Here is a 22,270-nt window from a genome sequence, read left to right as displayed (position 1 = left end):
GGTTACCACTGAATGTTGGACCATATGCACAGCATGTGATTCTAAGCAGATTAACAAGCATCAGAAGTTAGGCTTTTGTAGTTAAGACTCCTCGTTCCACGAGTTGAAACAATAGCACAACTTCAAATAAGGAAAGTCGCAATGCTGTGCAAGTACTGCGTTCTCAGAACAGACAGTGTTACACACGTGTTACTTTCTATGAAACGCTTAATCTGTGCATTTGACAACTTTGACATGGCTGTTTTAATCTCTACAAAAAGGTTCTTCAAGGAAGGAAAGGTTCAAGTGTGTGGGGGTGTGTTGATGTTTTAAGGACTGCACTCTAGAAGGTTGTACTCATCCCTGAAGGGGAAGTCCCTCCCCATGAGAGTCTCCCGCATTGTACCATCCCCCATGGGGACTATCGGTTAGCGGCCTCACCTCCCTGGCTTCATTGGGAGGGGCTCCCCCTCGTGGACAAGTGACGACATCTGGGGATTCATCACAGAGGTAAGTCCTGGTTCTACCTCACACTTGCAAATATGGTGGCAAATAATCCTAGAGGATTCCAGAGAAAAACCATAACAAAGAGCTTTGTAGCCATAACAGTCCCAGGAAGAGATGAAGCAGAGCAGGTTGCAACCACATTGCAAGCCTGTGGGAAAAAACAGTTTGAAGACACCTGCAGACATCTTCGCCTACTGACCAAAGGGATTCCTGGAGTTAAGTATTAAGAATATCCCAACAAACCAAGGCCCAGAAGCAGATATTCACAGCAGCAGTTTCAGAAAAGAGGGTTCCAGGAAGGCGCAACAACCCAGTGAGTACAACTCTTCTTTTGTAGATGCAGTTTCGGGATCCGAACAGGCAGGGTTCCAAAGACGACCTTGATGGCGGAAGAAAATAAATCACCCATCCTACGAGTGGGACCATCAAGTAAGAAGTGAAAGCAACAGTGAGTATGTCTCTAGGAGAGTGGAAGAACCCATTAAAGCAGGTACCAGGGCCTTGGTGAACGAGAAGCAGCCCATCAGCAGAGAACAGTCTTACGAAGATAACAGTGGTGGGGCAATTTAAGGCAGCCCAGATGAGCAGGAGACGTGGGTTTGATGTGGTCCCAACAACCATCCTGTTTGAAAACAGTTTCAAATACCAAGACAGCAGACCCGTGCAGCAAAAATGTGAATCAGCATTAAAACAGCCCAGAAAATGGTCTAAGCACAGAAGTCCCAGTCGTGCCAATTAAAAGGGCCAGGTGAAGGATAACTCCACTGCTACTGCACACAACACGAAAGGCACCACACATGACTCCACCAATGCCACGAGTGATCAGAACACATCCAACCTATGCCGCACAACCTCCTTCAGGAAACCCACAACCTCTGAATCAAGCACAGCGATCCCAACAGCCTTGACACACCTGTCAAGTACTGGGACCAATCGAGCCCACATAGACAACACTAACCTGGAAGCAACCATGCTCAAGGGTGACCTCATTAATGCGAGGTCACTCCCAGCACATGCTCTAGACATTGCAGACCTCATCACTACTAATAATCTAGATCCTAGCCATCACTGAAACTTGGCTCCTTGCAGCAGCTGGCCCGGCACACTCTCTCGCCATCCCTGAAGGCTATACTATATTCAGGACTGAGACAAACCACCAAAGGAGGAGCATTTATTGCTAAGAACCAACTCCCCATTAGGGAAATACCGAACCAATCGTTCCACTCAGGTGAATTATTATCTATCAAAATCTCATTAGCCTCCTCGGTCACCATGACCGTCCACCTTATGTACAGACCCTCAGTTCCAGTGTTCTCATTTGAAGATGATGTAGCACAACTCCTCTCAATGAATACCAAGCCATGCTCTCAAATCATACTACTGGGAGATTTAAATCTGGGACTTAATCACCCTACAGACGACCATGCCTTTGCCCTCGCCAACACCATGGCTGCATTAGGATTCTCACACTGTATTATCATCCCCACGCATGTCAACGGTCAAACCTTTGACTGGCTTTCAGATCCCAATTGCATCACAAATTTCCTCTCTAACACCCAATGTTCCTGGTCTGACCATCATGTCATCTCCTTCACCATCCCCAAGAACCTTGTTGCATATATACCCCCTCCCAATGCACTGGCTGCATTATGCAGAAATGTGCGCAATAGAGAAACTAATACCTTTGATGCACCTGATCACTGAATACCAAAACAACATTGGCAATGACCCCACGATTATGGTAGAGGTATACAATCAAATCATCCTAGCTGCCATTGGCAAAGTAGCACCACTGAGTATGCACAAGGCTAAACCCCTAGCCAACCTAAACTCTTTCTACACGCCTAATCTCAAAACAATGCACAGCACCAAGAGAACTGCTGAGACCAAATGGTAAAAATACCTGATTGAACCGCTCAAAGACATCTTTTCCGTGGCTTCCAAAAACTACAAACAGGCTATCCTCCAAACTAAAAGTGCCACGTACAGCCAGAGAATCGCCAAAGCTAACTCAAGCTCCAAGGAACTCTTCTCTATTCTATAAGAACTGTAATCCCACTCAACCTACAACTTGTTCTCACCAAATACTGTCCTTCCAAACCCTTTCGCTTCTCCGGCTCCAACTCTCTGCATGTCAAGCGCTTTTCTAAGCAGCAAGCTGGTGGCAGATCCCTCTCCTCGGCTGGCTCCCTCAGCTCTGCTATGAGCCAGACCTCCTCAAATTTGCAAAGCTCCTCTGGCACCCACTGACTTTCACAGGCCTGCACTTAATAATGCTAGGTGATCACTCTGCACCTAGCAATCTGTTAGGCACTTACTGTTGCACACAACTGATTCCTTGGCAGTTCCCTCTGTGGAACTCCTAGCACTTAATCGCTTCCCCGTCCTTCTCCCTCTGCACTTGCATGTTCTGAATGCTCACAAGGTCTGATACAACCGTCCCTTTTTCCCCGATCTGTTTAATCTTTTGCCTTTGTTCCCATGTTCCCTCCCCTTTGCTCTGTGGGCGCTTTTTAAACACAATTTCTTGATGTACACGCACCTTACAAATGCACAATTAATAAAATAAATGTCCCATGTGCCTGTGCTCCACGCAATAGTTTCGACTTATAAGGGAACCTTAGAGCCACCTAATGGTCAAAGCTATACATTTAATTCTTTCTGTTGGTAGGCTTATCGGGGCCCTACACGGGTGTTTTGTAGTGTGGTGTGCAGTCATTCATTCACGTAGCTCTCAAACAGAAAATGATACATCACATTGTAGTGGCATTTAAGGTCTGCGGGGTGTGCGCAAGCCAGCACAATTTACAAATAGATCATGATGATGAAAACCGCATCATTACAAAAACACATTTGAACTTAAGATCTGTTTTTTATTAAAACAACGAAAACTCTCAATGGTTAACCCAGATACTCCAAATGTTAGTGGTAGATTAAAACTAAATGAGTCAACCCTGTAACATTTCAGTCATGCATTTTGTAATCCTACAGATAGTCAGGTCTTTTATGGTGTACCCGCTTCACATCTGGATCTCACAGGGCTGGGATTCAGTGGCCCACCCAAAGCTATGTATGATATATTTCTGGTTCTACTGACCACTCTCTTGGGGAAGAGGGAGGCAAAGCATTACGATAGTGGATCCAAAGCCACCTCTTCTGCCCGGTCATAACAGTACGCAGTACTCTGCCTATTTGATGCATGTTCGCTCTCCAATGTTTTCAAATCTGTTCAAGAAACTGCAGTTCATTTCACTTGTTGGGTGGTCACCATGGACCCCTTTACCCCAGTGACAACCAGGGGTTGTGGTCATAAGGCACATTCATATGGTGAGCGAGACTTCGATTTCTCACCCAGACTATGTCCAATTTCTGCACGTAAATAGGCATGGTCTTCACCTCTTGCTTTCTTTCTCATTTGCGGTAACTTGTTTGGCCCCTTAATGGTCATTCTCAATTCTCAAAATGTGCGATAAAATAGGATGGATGTCCACCGAGTATTTCTCAGATTAGGCAACCCATGCAGACCTCTGCCAGTGCTATCCATTAATGCATGGGGTGTGGTGTGGTATTCTTGCAATTACTGATAATGCCTTTCCCTAGGATTTGGGTGGCCACAAACATCCTGTTGCGCATTCGCATTAATCTTTCAGCATCACTGTTTGCAATGGGCAAACCGGCGAAAACCTTCTATGGGTAATGCTAAGGGAATCCATGGCCCTGGAAGGGGGACTCAATATCTGTTTTCACAGCTTCTGTTAGTCCACGAGTGGCACATATTCTTTCCATTGCTTGCAAGCCCACCCTGGTAACTGTGGATTGCACAAACACCCTCTACACCATTCATAGTGCAAATGTCCACACTGAAATGAATGGGTCTGGGGCATGGCACTTCACTGCAGAGATTCAATGGGAAGTGGACAAGATGGAACAGATGCTGCCTGGAACCATGTGCAGCTTTTGACCATCTGTTCCACTTTTGCCTGTAACCTTTATCGAAAGTGCACCTTTGTTTTGGCCAAAACCTAATTATCCAAGCCGAGTCTTTCATTGAATGGTTTCAACAGTGATCAAGTTCATACTGAACCGGCCTAAGTATGTGACCATACCTAGGAAGCTTCTCACAAGCTTCAACAGAGTGGCCAAAACCGGATTATCCCGATTATTAATGCTAGATTATTAATAGTCCATGCAACAGAAATTGTAGACATCTTATAAACAGGCAATTACAACTTCCTAGCCAACACGGAAACTTGGCTACACCAAGCAGCTGTCCCTGCACTGATGCTTGCGGTCCTGACTAACTATACCATCATCAGAGAAGACAGAAACAACTCCTGTAGAGGAGGCCTAACATTCATCACCAAAACTAATCTTTCAATAAGAATAGATACACCCCTGCATACCAAATCCTGTGAGTCACTATCTGTCAAGCTCCTAACCTCCAACTCAAAAACCATTACTATACACCTTATCTACAGACCACCAGGTTCCGTTGGCTCTTTCGAAGAGGATATTTCTAATATAGTCTCAGATAACCTAAAGAAATTCATCACAAGCCCTTTTACTAGGAGATTTGAAATTGGGATTCAATGATCACAAAGACGCACAAGCCACAAACATAGCTAATGTCCTTTCAGAGCTCGGGTTTACCCAAAAAGTGACAGCCTACCTACGAGAAAGGCCGATTGGGTAGCCGAACATAACTAACACAACCATCACTTCCATTAGCCATCACTCTTGGACAGACCACGCTCTTATAACCTTCGCAATCGATGCTAAAATCCTCTCAACACCAAATAATCCTCTAGCACCCCTATGTTAACAAGAAATAAAAAAAGATAACAGACCGAACACTACCTTTAATTCTCCCTACCTTAAACTTGCTGCCTGACACACTAGATCCCTCCAAATTAGTGAACGAATTTAACACAGTCATGGCCAATGCCTTGGACATTATTACCCCATTAAAAATGTGAAACATTAAACCTAGAGCACACTTAAATTCCTGGTTTACCCCTTATATAAAATTACTAAGGAAAGAAAAACCTAAGTGTGAATCTTCGTGGAGACCAACACCATCTGAGGCAATCAAGGCTACCCTCATTAATATTGCTACAAAATGCAAAAATGAAATTCGATGACTGAAAAAAGAAAGCTTTGACAACAGAATAATGCAAGCCAAATCAGTTACCAAGGAGCTTTTCACTATACTTAAACTGGAGAACCCCATCCCGGTACCCTACAAATGTATCAAAAACAGAACATGGTGCTCTAACATTCAGAACGCCCTTTGTGACAAAATTGCCACACTCTAAGTTAAAATAAGAAAAAAAAAATATACCCCCCACTGCCACCCAACCTGACAACTCATATCACTGCCAAAAATAAACCTGAACTTAGATTTAACTTCTCGAAAGTGTCCATACTTGAGGTGGAAAAATCTCTCTTAAACTGTCAAACTGCCGAGGTGATAAATGCCCGGCACAAATAATAAAAGATGCCACAAGAGACCTGTCACCATTTATCTCGAAACTTATCAATGCTTCGTTCTCCTCAGTAACCATACCCACCAATCTCAAGGAATCGTGGGTCCTCCCACTCTTCAAGAAGCAATCACTTGACCCAGCCATACCCACAAACTACAGGCCCATCACTACGGTGCCATTCCAACTAAAGATATTAGATAGAGTGGCATACGTACAGATTCAGAAATTCTTGGAGTTACAGCAACTCCTAGGTACCCAGCAATCAGGTTTCAGACCACAGCACAGGACTGAAACAGCACATATTAATCTAAAGACCCAAGTTGACGAGCTGAGAGACCAAGGGAAGACTGCACTGCTTCTCCTTCTGGATCTCTCAGCAGCATTCGACCTGGTGGATCATAAAGTGCTCTGCAACCATCTAGAATCTGCAACACACTTTTCACACCAAGCAATAGCTTGGATCAAATCATTTCTAAGTGAAAGAACTATGAGGGTCTCCTCTACCTCAGCAGCTGCAGACCCTGCTCCCATCACGTGCAGTGTACCCCAGGGTTCATGCGTTTCCCCTACAATGTATAACATTTTTACTAAGCCCCTGTTTGATAATCTGGACCTTCTGGGTGTCACTTACACCAATTATGCAGAAGACACAGATTCTCATTCCACTTTCTGGAGATTACAAACAGGATTTGGCCTTGGTGAACAGGATATACCTCACCATCCAGGCATGGATGGCACTTCACGGTCTATGCCTGAATGATGACAAAACAAACTCATCATACTGGGGACTACACCAAACATGAAGAAACTTAGCCAGGACTACACAGCCTTCCTCATAGATGGTCACTCTATTAAAGTTGCCAAAGAGGTAATAACACTAGGTTTTTACCTTGACTCTTGCCTTACCATGGCCAAACAGGTGAATGCTATGTCATCGTCCACAGCCTACACGTGTAAACTGATCAGATCGGCCAAACCATACCTCTCCACAACCAGCTGCACCACTTTGGCAAGAGCACTTGACTATCGAAGCTGGATTATTGCAATGCTCTTTACCTAGGATCTAACAAATACATCACTCAGAAAATGCAAATATTGCAAAATAATGCCCTTAGAGCAGCATTAGGAATTTCCAAAAGAGAACATATATCAACAACTAGAAGACAATCCAACTGGCTATCCACCGTGGACAAAATTAAACTTAAAACAGCATCCCTAACGTTTAAATGTCTCAACAACCTTGCACCGAAATACTTGACAGAGATTGAAAAGAAGAGTCTCAACCAGACCTACTAGAACAGCCTACGCCAATTGCCTTTTAGTACCTTACTTTATAATGTCTACAACTGGAGGGACCAGCTTCCCTGTTAAAGCGGAACTGTGGAACTCCCTCCCGCCGACTTTAAGAACTGACCAATCCTACCCACACTTCAGATTAAATATTATCAACTGGCTTAAAGGAAACAACCAGAAAACCCTAGCTTTACTCGCTAACTGCCTGTATAACTCAACTATACTCTGCCAAGCAAATGTGAATTCACACCTGTAATGCATATATGCATATGTACCTAGTGTTTTATATGTATTACCTGTATTTATGTAAATATGTAATTTTGTAACCTGTAAGATTAAAGTATCCTTGTCCTCACGCCCTGATAGCTTCGGGTCTGGTGCGTGCTATAAATAAAGAAACAAAAACGATCAATCACTTACGGGGAGCCACATAGTGGGACTGGTTACTCGTTCAATAATGTCCTTATGCTGAAGCTTGTCCAGTACTTATTTAACTTTCTTCCAAAAGCACTCTTCTGCACTACAGGGAAATGTGTTGGTTGTCGTCATCTGGCACTTTTGGCAATCTACACCCGAAAAAAGATCCTGCTGTGAGGTCTTTGGTGGAGGTTGGCGATATGCTCCAGTTGCACTAAACATGTAGCATTCACCAGTTTAAGCACTTCCACTGTGTCAGCCCAAGAAGGTGTCCTTGCCGATGGTGGTTCCAAAGAAAACATGTTTTAACTGTTTGCTTTGATGGCCATCGGCTGTAAACGTGCCCTCTAGGGCTTCAGTGTTTGGGGCGCATGTATTGTCCTTAAACCAGGCATCAGCCATGACATTCACGGATGCAGCCATGTTAATCAACAGTGTAGTGTCTTTGCCTTGAATTTGTACAGTATACAGAGGTTGGCGTTCCCTCAAGTTGCAGCTTTATACAAACCATCAGCAGGCAGTACAATCTTTCAGATTTAATAAACAGGCTTTCTTGTAATGTAGAGGAGGGTGGACTTCACAGCATCACCTTCTCCTTTACCAATGTTAAGTATAGCTTGCAACGCTCTACCCTGAGTGGCCAACAAAGACAGACTGGAAGGAGCCCCCACAACAAATTATCCCATGGGAGAAAGGTGTATCTGCAATGTATTCCACCTTGCAACAGGTAACTGCGAGAATGTACTGTGTCCTCGGCACTCATGGAAAAACACAAAGTACAGAATGTGGTTGCGGAGTGAGGGGGTCGCACAAGCACCAAGGTGGCTGGGACGCTACTCGGAGCAGCACTAGTTATAAAAGAAGTCTCTTCAGCAGCAAAGAACAATATTCGGTGACGTGCAAAAAACACTGCACCACAGAGCTGCCAGCCTACTGCTGTCCCCACCTAGTATAGATTGCTTCCTGTCTACATGCACTGGTCTGTGCAGTTCTTCCTTTATTTTCAGGTGCGTGACTGGCACAAGACCGGACCGTTTGCTGTTCACGACCACTGGAGCCAAGCACTGCACAAAAAACGGGGGGAATTTTGTCGACCAGATGGCACAATGTGCACCTATTGGTCGTTGACAGACATCCAGTGCATGAAAGAAAGATCTGAGGGCTGGGTTGAACCTCTGAGTGCACATAGACATGCCAGACTTCCCCCCACTCTTTGTCAGCAGTAGCTGGCTGGGTTACTGGGGGCCTGCACGGGTGTCATGTAGTGAGTGGTGCAGTCATACCTTCATGCAGCTCCCACAAAGTTATCAATACGCTCAAATTGTTTCTCCGCCAAGTCCAAACCGGAATCGCACACAGGAACTGGGTACTTCTGACCTGTGCCCGTCACCACCACAGGGTCCGCAGCTGCCTCTTCACCTGTCCCACTAATGATACCTACACCCCTTTTCCACTTTTTCTTACATGATCACATGCAGTCACCAATAGTGGCAGAAGGGGCTACTCCAATTACTTTACATTGTAGTTGCCTTTTAGGCCTGCAGGAATTCCCAATTCAGTAATTACCATTGTCTGAAACAACAGCAACAAACAGCTCTGGAACTGCATCTGCTATCAGTTACAACTTACCACTGCTGGAGAAGGCAAATATCTATTGAGACAGTCATCCCTCCAGTGTTTGGAGAAACTAAAAGGTGATCACAAACCAAAGGTTGCAGATTGCAATATAGGACACATGTCCCACCACACTGAATAAGGAAAAGCCATTTAAATGACAAGTCAAAAAGTATTGGTAAAGGGTCACCACATGCAGATCTGAATGGCAATGCTTATCAAAACACCCCAACATCACGAAAAGTAAAATACTTGCATAGGACTTCCTGGATTCACCTGTTCTGCAGTTGTGAAATTGAAGTGCGCTCTCGATGCAAAAGGCCTTTTCACAGTTCGGACACATGTAGATGTAGTCATCATCCACCTGAAGTTTAAAAGAGGCAAACCAGGTCAGAAAGAAACAGAAGCAAAGCTCCTCTCTCTTGTAAAGTATATTTTTATTGGCACTGAAAACCTTCATGCACCCCTGTAGAAACGACTGAATTTTAAGACCATCGTAAATGAATAAGTTACTCACTGTAGCCACTTGCAACATAATCCTCTTTCTTCCATACTGTTTGGATATCATCTTCAGCCAGTATGGAACAGGAAGATGTTTACGCAGGAACATATATTTAAAAAAGCAAAACAAAGGCATATGTCTAGTAACGGATGTTGACGATGCCACCCTATAACTTCGTCTGCCAGGCTCTTTATCTGGCAAGGACGGAAGTAATATAGAACTAGGTTTTAGCAGGGATGTAAGGAGGGGCATATGGAGAAAACGGGACTAAGGACTCAGGGTACAGTCATTTTTACGGTGAACAATATTCATACTCCTACATCCCGTCCCCTTTCCTCCAAACATATTGTAGATTACAAAGCATGTGGATCCAAGGAAAGTAAAGCACTAAGCCCTAATATTGCCAAACAGTTTTTTTAGGTCTTGCTAGAAGGCTTATTCTCTCGCCAGCTCTTGGAGGAGTATGTAGAGGGCTCCAGTTGTCAAACAGCAACAGAAAAGGGGCATCATCATGAAATCTGTGTTTGCAGGTTGAGCTATTTTGAACGAGGTATTGAACATATCTAGGAGGAGGGGCAGGTTTTTAATGTAGCTGTGAAGAGCATGTTTTGCTTCGATGCTGCTTGGGATCATTTGTGTTTTTGTTCACTTTTCTGCTGAATTAAATTGTTTTGAGTTGTTGTCCTTGATATTTCAGCTAGCGCATATATTTGATTTTTAGTTTATAATTGTGGCCTTGGTTAGGGAGATCTTTTTGTAGTCATCTATTATGGTTTTTCCAAACCCTCTGAATGGTTACATGGCTGAGCATTCAGACTTCACTCTCATTGGCATTAGGGCGTCCAAGGGCTGATAAAACCTCCACACACGCACGCAACAAAATAACCACCCAGTACATACTGACAAGCATTGGCACAGACAACAGTTTTGGCATTTGTTAAGGCTTGGGATAGGTATTCGCCAGGCAGGGCCATGATGGTACTACCCAGCCTCAGTAATGGACAGTGGGCTGGAAAATTGTGTAATTACCTGGGCATATGAGCAGTGCCTGCCAAATACCTATACATATGACAGCCATTAAAGCAAGTGGCTGAAGGCACTTGGTAAAGAACTCCATCACACCAGTAGCTCACTTACAGCTGCAATTAAACCATTAACTCTTACACTACTTAGAAATAACGCTGGCAGGCGAAAGTACAAAGTTACTGCTTGATGGAGCAAGCTCAACGGGATCCCAGGAGGAAGTGTTTTGGGCAGGTAGGGGGTGGGAAATTGCTATAGGGATTAGCATGGCCAATCACTGGGTTGGCAAATAATTAAACAATCCTTACTAGCTTTGTGTCCCTCCAACCAGATCAACTCCCTCCTAGGTGCACTCTAATGCAATCTTTCGGATTATAGGGGGCACTTAAGCACCACCTTCTATAAATTGTGTATTTTTGTATTTGAATGTTTAAAGCGCTGACCTTAGAGCAGAATAGCGCTGTACAGAGTGTGGGTACCCGGCATTTCGGCTGGCATCTTTTAACAGTAGCGCACTACTCAGGGGTCTATGTGTCGGTATGTGAGTCCACTGGAATTAGTCCTTGGCCAGGTGTTGAAAAAGCCATGTTTTGAGAGATTTAGATTTGAGAAATTGGAGAATTGTGGGGGCCTTTCCGAACTAAGACCGGGATTGAGTTCCGGAGGGTGGGTGCATGACAAGATGAGGATTGTTTGTGCGTCCTCTCTTTGTGGAGGAGTTGTGAATCAAGCCAGTTGGTCGATTTTCTGCAAGAGGAGCGTGTGCCACCAAATACGTGGAGCTTTGCCACCGGGTAAGCTGGTGTGCTACTTGTGACTGCTCTGTAGATGATACATGCAGTCTTGAACAGTATCCTAGCTTGGAGTGGTTGCCAATGATATTCGCGTAGGATGGGGTAATTCGGTCAACTTTCCACACTCCTGTAGTAAGACATGCTGAATTATGGTGGACTGCTTTTAGCTGAGCAAGTGAGCAGCTCATAACCCTGTCAGCACAGCATTTCTCCCATCGATGTGCGAGACCACTGGGGCCTGCACTACGGTCGGGAAGTCATGGGGTGCGATGAAGGGTTTGATTTTTCAAAGGGTAGATATCCTGAGCCAGACTTTTGGGGCCTTCTTGGCTGTGCGTTTCTGCAAGGATTTCTGTCAATGGTGAAGCCCAAGGATTTTGCGGAGTCCGAGAGTTGTGGATCAAATCCTGCACACATATCAAAGCGCCATTGTTGTTTGTTAGTGGGCGAACCTGTGAGGACGAATTCAGTCTTGGATGGGTTTAGTTTGAGGTATATGATATGATATATGGCATTTATAACGTGCCTATTCACAAGTGTTTCAGGGCGCGACAGTCCTGATAGGCAGCCGACATCCATCCAGGACGTGAGCTAAATTGTTCCTTGCCTGCTATTTACTCTCATGTACAACCGAGTATCATCTGAATATTGCTGGATGGCTATATTGGGATATATGAGGAGAGTTCCCAGAGACTCCATGTAAAAGGTAAAAAGGATTGGTGATAGGATGGAGCCTTGGGGGACTCTGCAGGAGTCCTGGAGTTGGTTAGAATGTAACAAGTTCATCTGGACAGCCTGGTGTCTGCCTCAGAGGTAGGAGGTAAACTAACACTGGACAGTGCCAGAGAATACCATCTTGTCAACAGGGAGCGAGAGAAGGATACGGTAGCCGACGGTGTCGAATGCAGTCAAGTGGTCAAGGAGGACAAGGAGGACAAGGAGGACAAGGAGGACAAGGAGGACAAGGAGGACAAGGAGGACAAGGAGGAATGAGTCGCTCTCATCCAGGATTTGGAGAGCATCATACACCACCTGGATGGTGGCTGTCTCTATGCTACACTTTGAGAGGATCCCTGACTGATAGTCATTTAGGAGGTGGAGTTGTTCGATTCTAGCGAGTAGTTGTGCAGCAAGGACTTTTCCAAGATGTTGCCAATAAACGGGACAATCCCAATGGGCTTGAAGTTGGCCAAGTCCTCTGGATCTAGGGGTGTTTCTTTTTAAAAGAGGTCGTATGAGACCAGTCTTGACGGTGTCCTGGAATGATCCTTCTGCAAGGGAGACATTGATGGTGCTGAGGAGGTCCATGCCCATCAATTGTTTAATGATGGATGCCGAAATGATATTGTCGGAGTAAGAAGTAGGTTTGAGGGAGGCAATCATTTTTAGGAGATCCGGGGGGAAAGAGGAGAGAAATCAGTCCAGAGGGGGAGTGTGTGTGTGCCGGGGTGCAAGGGATGCTAAAGCTGAGACAGGCTGATTAGATGGCCTCTCAGATGAGGTCTATTTTTTTCAATAAAAAATGTGTTGATTCTCCTGCATTATTCCATAGTTGTTGGTACTTTGGGGTCAGGTAAGGGTTTGGTACAATGTTTTACTACTTCAGAGAGGGTTTTGCTTCTGCAATGGTGGTGGATTAGTAAGCCGTTCTGGCCTTGGCAATCAGAATCCTACCATATGGTCAAAACAAACAATATTCTCTGAATTATAAAGTCATGTACTCATTAACACACACTAGGATGAGTGTCACATGTTCAGTTACAGTATACTTAAAAAACCAGCAAAGGAGACCAAAAAGGACCCTGTTCACAGTTAAAACCAGTAGAAAGCGACAGGGACCCAAAATGTACAATTGCATCTACTGTGTAAGGCTTTACAATAGTGAGCTGCAAGGATTTATAAATAATCCTATAAAATCACAGAAAGGTATTAAAAATAAAATCCATACTTTATAAATCCGGGAATGTGTGGGAAACAAAGACACTCAAGTTTCACAGTACAATATTTGTTGCTTTAAAAAAAAAAGAAGGTTTGTCCACAAAACAAATTGGGACAAAGCCAACAGTTCAGTCCTTGTTACAGTGAAAGTGAAAAGATAACTACTTTCTACTTGCAGGTCGCTATGATGAAGGTGCAGCAACCATCCAAGTGGGGGAACCTGAGAGACCCCACAAGCAGACCGAAGTCCAAGGACCAGAGGCCAGCCGAGTCATGGCTGACATGGCGGCCCCAAAAAGAGAACAGCACAGGGTGCCCGTAGACTGACTCAAGAAAAGGACCAGCAAAAGGATGGCATTCAGACGACACTGGGGATGGTGAAGAAGTCTGAAATTTGCAGAAGCGAAGGACAAGGGGGAGTGAGTGCAGAGGTTAACCTGTGGATGTCAGGTTTGGGGTCCGGCTAGATAGATAGTTCCAGGTTTCCGTTTCTAGAGTCACAGATGGTGCCAAAACAATGATCCAACACTAAGGCGGACCTCTTCAAGCCTATCCACGATCAGGAGAACACAGCAGCAATAGAGACAGGGAGGTCCTGGGTGACACTTGCACTGAATGCAAATGCTTTGCACAGGGCAGCAGGAATGGCTCCTTTAAGAACATCTGCAGGCGTGCAAGGCTAGTTGTCCCACAACAAAACAGATGGGTACACGGAGCTGCAACAAGTCACTCAGTTTCAGCCAAGCAGCAGGGGGCCTTCACATTTGGTCCAGTGAGCAACACAAAGCAAAGACGAGAAGAATTCAGGAAGGCACCAGAGACTGCCGTTACGGGGGTCCAGCACCAGAGGCTGACCAGAAGATGAAAAGGAGCCCTACGGTCAACATTTCCCAGCACAGCGGCAGTGAGGCCCAACAGGAGGCCCAGGAGAACAACCAGTATGGCAGCTGCAGGGTCCTCAGAAACATCTAATTTTTCAGCTTCTTAAAGGTAAGTTCAGCAATAAATGTCTACAAAGGCTTGGCGCTTCTATAGTTAAACACAGAAGCAGGTCTCTATTCATCCTGAAATTATCATCCACATACCAACTTGTCAAAAACTGCTCCCCATGTCTAACTGGATAACACTTAAAATGAATGGCACATTCAAATCCGGTGGACACCAAATGGTCATCAAGAAAACTAATCACCAATATCTAAGGTTGAATTAACCTGCAATTTTAATGGAGATTCGAATGAAAGACTGAATAGACATGCATCTTCCTCACTTCTTCCTCTTTTCGTGGGATGCCACAAACCCTACTTACTAAGCTGCACACTCCAATTCCTGCAACCCCCCCTCATCTAAGTCCCTGTCCCCTTTTAACTCCAACCCCCACCCTGCCCGAACCCTCAATACTCTACTAAACCCTCAATGGCCTGCACCACCAATTGGCTTCCTCCAAGAACCCTGTGCGCGCTCGCATGTGTCCTCAGGGGTTGCAGCTCACACTTGTGTACAGTGTAGCTGTGGCACCTTCCCACTTCCCCCTCGGGTGCCACCTCCGAAACAAACTTGAATCCAATAAGATGGGTCCATTGGTGGGGTATATTTCAAATACAAAAGTTAAACACAGTCTCTCCAGACTTTAAAAAATAAAAAAATAATAATAAATCTAGTCACGCAATCGGAATACCTCACAAAACTGGGCGCATTTATATTCATGATGGGCCAGCAGTAATAAAAAAAAGAAATTAAATAAAAAACAAACAGTCACAAAAGGATGAAGATGGAAATCTAAGTGCTTTACTTCTGCAATAATAGTTGCTGGCCATCCGGACTCCTAGTATATTGGCCTTACAGTCTGTCAGTAGTATTGCCCTGGTAGGAGGTGCTCATTATTTGGTGTATGAAGGCCCTACTCTTCAAAGAACATTTTGCCAATGCCTGGTCACTCCACTCATCCCTATTTCTAGGGATGAGTGGAAGTGGTAGGGAAGGAGCACCCTCTCCCCCGATTCCCATACTCATCCCAGCTACTATGCTACACCTGCACCCTGAGTATAACCCCTTTGGTGTGTTCTGCTTGCATAGTTGCTTCCCATCTAGGTTTACCCTTTTTAAATCCCATGTACACATAAATGCATACATTCATGCTAGTGAGAAGGACAATCGGACAATCCTTTTGCATGTTGACCAGTTTGCAAATAGCACTGAGTCATGTCTACGAAAAGGTTGCCTAGAAGAAGACAGATTACCGTTATACACAAACAAGGGGTAGGGGGCAACCCCGCCAACCAATCCACAAACAAGTATCATTCAATGTTTGGCCCGCCATATTCTCAAGATTGACCAGCCAAACTCAATGCACATAGGTACACCCAAACAGATGGGGATTGAAGTGTCTGGGAGACCCTCATCTGGAACAAAACAGATAACAGTCATGCAATAGGTGCATTGTTTGGCTCCGTCTACAGCACACGTAGGCAGAATAGACCTTTTGGTCATTTCTCATGGTGCATCCAAACAAAGAAAGACCACAAAACAAATGATTGTTACAATGCATTGGAAACATCACATATGGGTATCGGCTGCCAAGTGGTAAAAAGGCTACATGAGGGTGTAGCCCAAAAGGAAAAATGTAGCCATCCCCAACTTACTGCCCAAACCCTTTCTGGATGAGGAGACTCATCCAAGGTTGAAAATGGGTACTGATGGAGACCTTCTCATCTGGTACTCTTATGGGCTAATAAAGACAGCACACCAATAAGGTTTTGCCATTGTAGGGAGAGCTCAGACACTTACGCACCCCCCATGTCTAATCAATCTTTGGAGCTGAAAATCCTGAAACCCCCGAGCAGATGGCCTAAAGAAAACTGTGCTTCTGTGATTTACTAACTATATACAATAAGACCCATTCTAAAATGCTGGTATCCATAGAATAGTACTAATAAAAAAAAACAAATGGGATACTTGTTTGAATTTTGGCTGAACAAACTTTTCAAACAGCCGAAAAGTTCAAACAAATATCCCATTTGGTGCCCTTATATTGAACAGGGGGAGAGGAGGGTGCACGGGGGTCTCCCCGCACACTTGATTGCTATAATGGCATTGGGGGTTGTGGGCGTGTGCCCCGCTCATGAGAAAATAAAGTAGAAAAAAAGAGTCCCCTGCATGGTGGGTGGAGTGGCAGAGCGATCAGGCATAAGGCTTAAGTTACTTACCAGTAACTATTGGTCTCCAGCATGGGTCTGGAATGGATTCACATGCTCGTGAATATTCCCCGTCATCAGTTTCACTTTAAAACTATTTCTCCTCTAAACCAATCACTGTCCTCTCGGTCATACTGCCCCATCCAATGACAGTCCTCTCCCTAAGCCCTGCCAGCCATCTTCAGATTTGGTAAGCACTTAAAGTGGCAATATGACCAAGAAGGGGGGCTGGAGGGAGGGTTTGCATGCAAACCCATGCTGGAGAACAATAGTTACAGGTAAGTAACTTAAACCTTCTCCAGCAAGGGCTCTAGCATGAATGCACATGCTCATGAATAACAAATAAATAGCAGTACACATTAAACCACGAGAGGTGGCAAGGCTCAACAGAAGTAATCAACACTTACCCCTGGAACAGACTTGCCTCAAGCGAACAGATTGCATAGCACTGCCTGGTCGACTCTGTACTCCTCCCTGGAATCCCTGTCGACGCAGTAGAATCTTGTAAAGTTACGCATAGACCTCCAAGTCGCAACCTGCAGATGTCGAGCAAGAGAACGACAGAAAGGAACTCCGTTGTCGCGTGGTGGAGTGGGCTCTCAGGCGACCCGGCAGAGGGCAGTTAGCCAGATGATGACAGTACATGGATGCAGCCGGGAAGCCATCTTGAGATGGAAGCCTTGGACAAGCCCATAACATTATTCACAGGTCCAAAGTTCACAAATAATTGTGAAGTCTTCCAAAAGTTCTTTGCGCATGCCACGTAGAACTTCAAGGCATGAGAAACATCCAGCGAATGCAAGGTCCTCTCCACCGGCAACAAAGTTTCAGAAAGAAAACACGTAACACCTAAGGCTTGTTGAGGTGGAATTCCGACAGAACCGTCGGCATGAACGAGGGGTGCGTATGCAGCACCACCCTCGATTCGTGGAAAGTCTAATAAGGCAGCTTGCAGTACAGAGCCTGGATCTCACCCACTCGTCTGGCTGAGGTGATGGCCATGAGGAATGCAGTCTTCCACGAGAGAAACCCGAGTGGGGCTTGATGCATAGGTTCGAAGGGTGCCCCCATAAGTCTTGTCAGGACTACATTGAGTTCCCATGCCGGGGCGGGCACCTTCACCAGCAGGAAAAATCGAAAAAGCCCCTTGAGAAGCTCCTTTATGAGTCTGTGGAACCACAACAAGGATCTTCCTGGGGATCTGGTACAGTGTGAGATGGCCACCAAGTGTACCTTGATGGAGGCATGAGCCAGACCAGCTTCTGCCAAAGAAAGCAAGTATGGGAGAATCCGTGGGGCCGTGACCCTCAGAGGGGTAATCTTCTGCGATCGGCACTACATAGAAAAACGCTTCCACTTATGGCTGTAGCAGTTTAGTGTCGACGATGCCCTAGCTTTGAAGAGGACCTCCATGCAATCCGTTGCCAGCTCATAACGCCAAAACTCTAAGGCTGCAGGAGCCATGACTTCAGGTTGAGGAATCCTGGATCATGAAGGATTGTGCCTCCCTCTCTGGTGAGCAGATCCGGAAGTACCAGCAACTTGACTGGAGGAGACGCTGATGGGCTGAGTAGGTCTAGATACCAAATCTGCCTCGGCCACGCCGGGGCGATGAGCATCATCCTGCACTGAGACGGAGTGTGTTGATCACATGTAGCAGGAGAGTAACCGGAGGAAAGGCGTACAGAAACAGACCCTTCCACATGAAGGAGAATGCGTCCCCCAAGCTCCTCGGTTGGTGGAATCTGCTGACAAACCTCTGGTATATGGAGTTCGCCGCTGTGGCAAAAAGATCGATCAGGGGTCTGCCCCATTTGACGAACAGACGGTCCACCTCATCCTGACAGTTTCCACTCGTGGCAGGCACGCAGGTACCTGCTGAGGGAGTCTACAATGGTGGTGTTGATGCCTTCCAGGTCGAGCGGGACGAGGAACATCCCCTTTCCAAAGGGCCCAGTGTCACAATCCCTGAGCTTCCTTGGAGAGCGCTGTGGATTGAGTGCCCCCTTGCCTCCTGATGTATAACATGGTGGTGGTGGTGTCATTGAAGATCCTCACCACCTTGGCCATCAGAGATGGTAGGAAAGACTTGAGGGCCCAGAAAACTGCCCATAGCTCCAGGGTGTTGATGTACTGATCCTTCGCTTCCAGAAGACAGACTTCTGGCGTGTAGACTCCTTGCATGGAGGCTGGTCAGGGGCCTGCGGAACGACAGGTGCCGGTGCTGGAGGTAACCTCTGATGGATCTCCGTCACTAGGGTGTGGAGAGATGACTGGATGCCTGTGGATATGTCCCTTGGCTGAAGAGGGAATGTTGGAGTGCTAGTCCTCCTCGTGGACTGTGTGGATGGATGCTTGGTCGTCCATGGAGGAGATGTCCATTGGCTGAATGTAAACCTTGGAGGGCTGCTTTGGTGCCTCCTCACCCAAACCTTTTTCCTCATGAGCACCTTGAGCCAGGTTCAGAACTGGTGCCCTCCCTGACCCCCAGGGGAGCCCACAGCCTTCGCCTCAGCGGAAGTGTCACGGCTGGAAGGCAGGGATACTCTCTGCGCTGTAGGGACCACCCTCATTGGGTCGGTACCACCCGCCATAGCGGTCGCCCCAGAGGTTGTCAAAGAAGCGGTTGATGGAGTCTTCGGCTGCCCCTGATGAGCCTGTGAGGCCTTCTTCTCTTCCTCTGTCCTTTGTTTTTCCGATTTCTCCCATAACTTGGCTGTGGTGGAGGACTTTCTCTTTGGAGGAGGAAGCCGATGGGAGGCTGCCTAAGGAGGCGGACGGTGAGGACGATCACGGTCTATCTGAACTGGAGCCCGCATCAGCGATGAACCCGGCGGAATCAGTCCTGCGGTTCTTGGCCTTGTCTTGGACTCCAAACATTTTTTCATTTGTTGAAATTTCATTAGTTGTATTCAATTCGATATCATCACTGCATACCCCTTAGCCCGTATTGGATGCAGGCCCTGAAAAGTGTCCTTCCCTACTGTTTGTGCCCAGTCATGGTTGGAGGGCGTGAAGTAGGCCCAAGGCGGCCTTTCAGAAACTTCAACGAACAATCGCCCTTGTGGGGCGTGCAACTTCACAGACAACGGATCCCCGGCTGATGAAGATAGGAGCACACGGCTCTGATGGAACAAAAATAGAACTTTTCTATGAAAACCTTGAAAGAAGAGTACAAAATAGCTTGGAGAGCAACTCGAGGACTCCCAACACTGAAGCGCGTGGTAAAAATCTGAAGATGGCTGCCAGAGCCGTTTTAAAGTGAAAGTGCAACAGTTTTTCTTTTACTGAGGCTTCCCAGCCTGAAGATGGGGAATATTCATGAGCATATGAATCCATGCCAGACCCCATGATGGAGAACTCTCAGAAATAGGTAGCAGGCTGACACAAAGGTACAAGTATTTTACATACATATCCACACAAAATACACCACACCGATACACTGAAAAATAGAGGCATGTAATATGTTACACATGTAAAACTATCAGGTCAAATAAGTTCTTCAGCAAGGCACACAGATAGTATAGAAATGCACAGTATATTATGAAAACAATAAATGTCATTGAGGACTCTTCACCCCTATACTTGAATGTGGGGCCACCATCTAAAGATAAGCACACAACATATAGTAACAAGGGGGAGGGTGAAAATCAACCAGACATTCTAACTGTCCACACAGTACATAGTCGGATAGGAAGATTCCTTTGCTGTATTTACGATTGTGGGAGAATTCATCGATTTGTTTCCACTGCATTTTGCCACAAATGTGGGGGGGAGTGGGTTGGTTAGGGTAATTATAAAGGTTGGGGAGACTTGGCGGGAGGGGGGCATGCGGGAGGTCTCCCCCTGCATACATTTGCGGTAAAATATCCTATAAAGAAAATTCGATAAATTCTCCCAGAATGAAACATTCTCGTTGGCATCACATAAATTCTAAATGGTTCTAGAAGAGACAAACCATTATTGAATTATTTTGTAGGTCCACTATCTGGTGGTAGGCACAGAACACAAAGACAAGGGGTGGAAAGAGAAAGGAAACCAAACATATAAACATACATTAGAAAAGTCACACAATGCTAGGTAGGCCAACATCAACAATACACAGTATTTCAGGCCGTCTAGGGCATAGTATCTGTAACAAATACAAATGCACACATCCCAGTCAATAACAGGACTAGAGGGTGAAATGCAATTCTGAAACACAGTCCCAGACCTCCAAAAAATTTCAGATGCATTTTATTATCAATACAATTCTCTTATGGGAAAAACAGCTGGTATTATCAAAAAAAATAGAGGCAGTATAAAAAGGCATTCACATTTATAGAAGCAGAGAGCATGCCTTTTAAAAGACCTTATAATCACTGGTTCCTGACCTACAACTCCCTGAATCCTAACAGGGTACAGGAAAAATGTTAAGGGGCAAGTAAGTGCAGTAGTCACTTTAGGAAAGTTCCAAGGACAGTGTAAAGTTCCATATGAAATAATGGGGCAAAATTAGAAGGCCATCCGTGTGCAAGGGGAAAATGAAGGTAAGTTTCAGTTCTACCCCACGGGTGTGAATTCAGGAATTGTGTGGCAAACAACTTCAGGGAGGACCTGAGGGGATCCCAAAGAAGACATACAGAAGTCAGTTTGAGAACCAGGAGATTTTTCAGCACAGCGAAAAAGACTTCCAATGATAATCAAAAGGGAAATACTGCTGACACTTGCCTCCGAAAAGTATTTTCCCAAAGGAGGACATCCGAGGGTGTGTATCACATATAGTCAACGATCCCAGGAACCTCCAGTAAAGGACGTAAAGTGTGGGTTTTCCCAAAGGTCGGTTCCAGGGAGGTTGAACAACACAGTAAATACAGGGCTTCATTTTAGGTGCTGTTTGCAGGGATCAGGCTAGCAGGGACTTGCACGCTTGGTTATCTAAGACCATGATGACCAAAATAAAGAACAAACTGCCTTCCAATGATGGAACTACTGAAGCCAGGAGTAAAAGCACTGGCAAGGAAATCAGAGATGCAGGATAACCCAGCAAGATGGATTTTGACATTTCAGCAGCCAAAGGAGGCAGCAACCCAGCAGTAGAGTCCCAGCATGGAGACAATGATGGAGATGACCCAGCATGGCACAAGGAGTATATGAGGCAGGGTACGGCACTGCTGTACTAATATCTTTCCAAGCGATAGCAGCAATTAGCACAAAGAGGGGAGACCCTAGAAGTAAACGGCAGCAGGAAGCAGTGGTAAAAGGTCCTGGAGACAGCACCAACACAGAAGGTCTGACCAAACGCAGATATTGAGTCAGTGGGAAAACACAGGAGGCCTTGGATGGACAAAAAGCAGCAGACAACCCAAAAAATAGACATTCCCAAGCCAATGCATTCAGATAATATAGCCAAACAAGGGCTTAAAATGGCAGAATCGCAGGAAAGATGAGGAAATCCTCCAGCAACCGCATACTCCTTCCTCTGAAAATTCAGCGAAAAGATTGAGCTAAGGTACTGGGTTGCCTCTTAAGCACCACTACTCTGAG

At 45.6% G+C, this 22,270-nt stretch overlaps 1 protein-coding gene across 5 annotated transcripts in view; it reads right to left on the bottom strand.

Annotated features, from left to right (window-relative positions):
• PRDM15 (PR/SET domain 15) overlaps window positions 1-22,270 on the bottom strand; it is a 1,394,990-nt gene that overhangs the window by 929,993 nt on the left and 442,727 nt on the right. For all 5 annotated transcript variants that reach the window (XM_069636031.1, XM_069636033.1, XM_069636034.1 and 2 more), the window contains one exon: window positions 9,573-9,660. In XM_069636031.1, the coding sequence (XP_069492132.1) occupies window positions 9,573-9,660 (88 nt within the window). The remainder of the gene's footprint in view (window positions 1-9,572; window positions 9,661-22,270) is intronic.

This window comes from Ambystoma mexicanum, chromosome 7p, assembly GCF_040938575.1.
Source record: "Ambystoma mexicanum isolate Mex_15411 chromosome 7p, UKY_AmexF1_1, whole genome shotgun sequence".
Taxonomy (NCBI): domain Eukaryota; kingdom Metazoa; phylum Chordata; class Amphibia; order Caudata; family Ambystomatidae; genus Ambystoma; species Ambystoma mexicanum.
The sequence above is the reverse complement of the archived record's forward strand: the minus strand, read 5'-3'. Positions and strand labels throughout refer to the sequence as shown.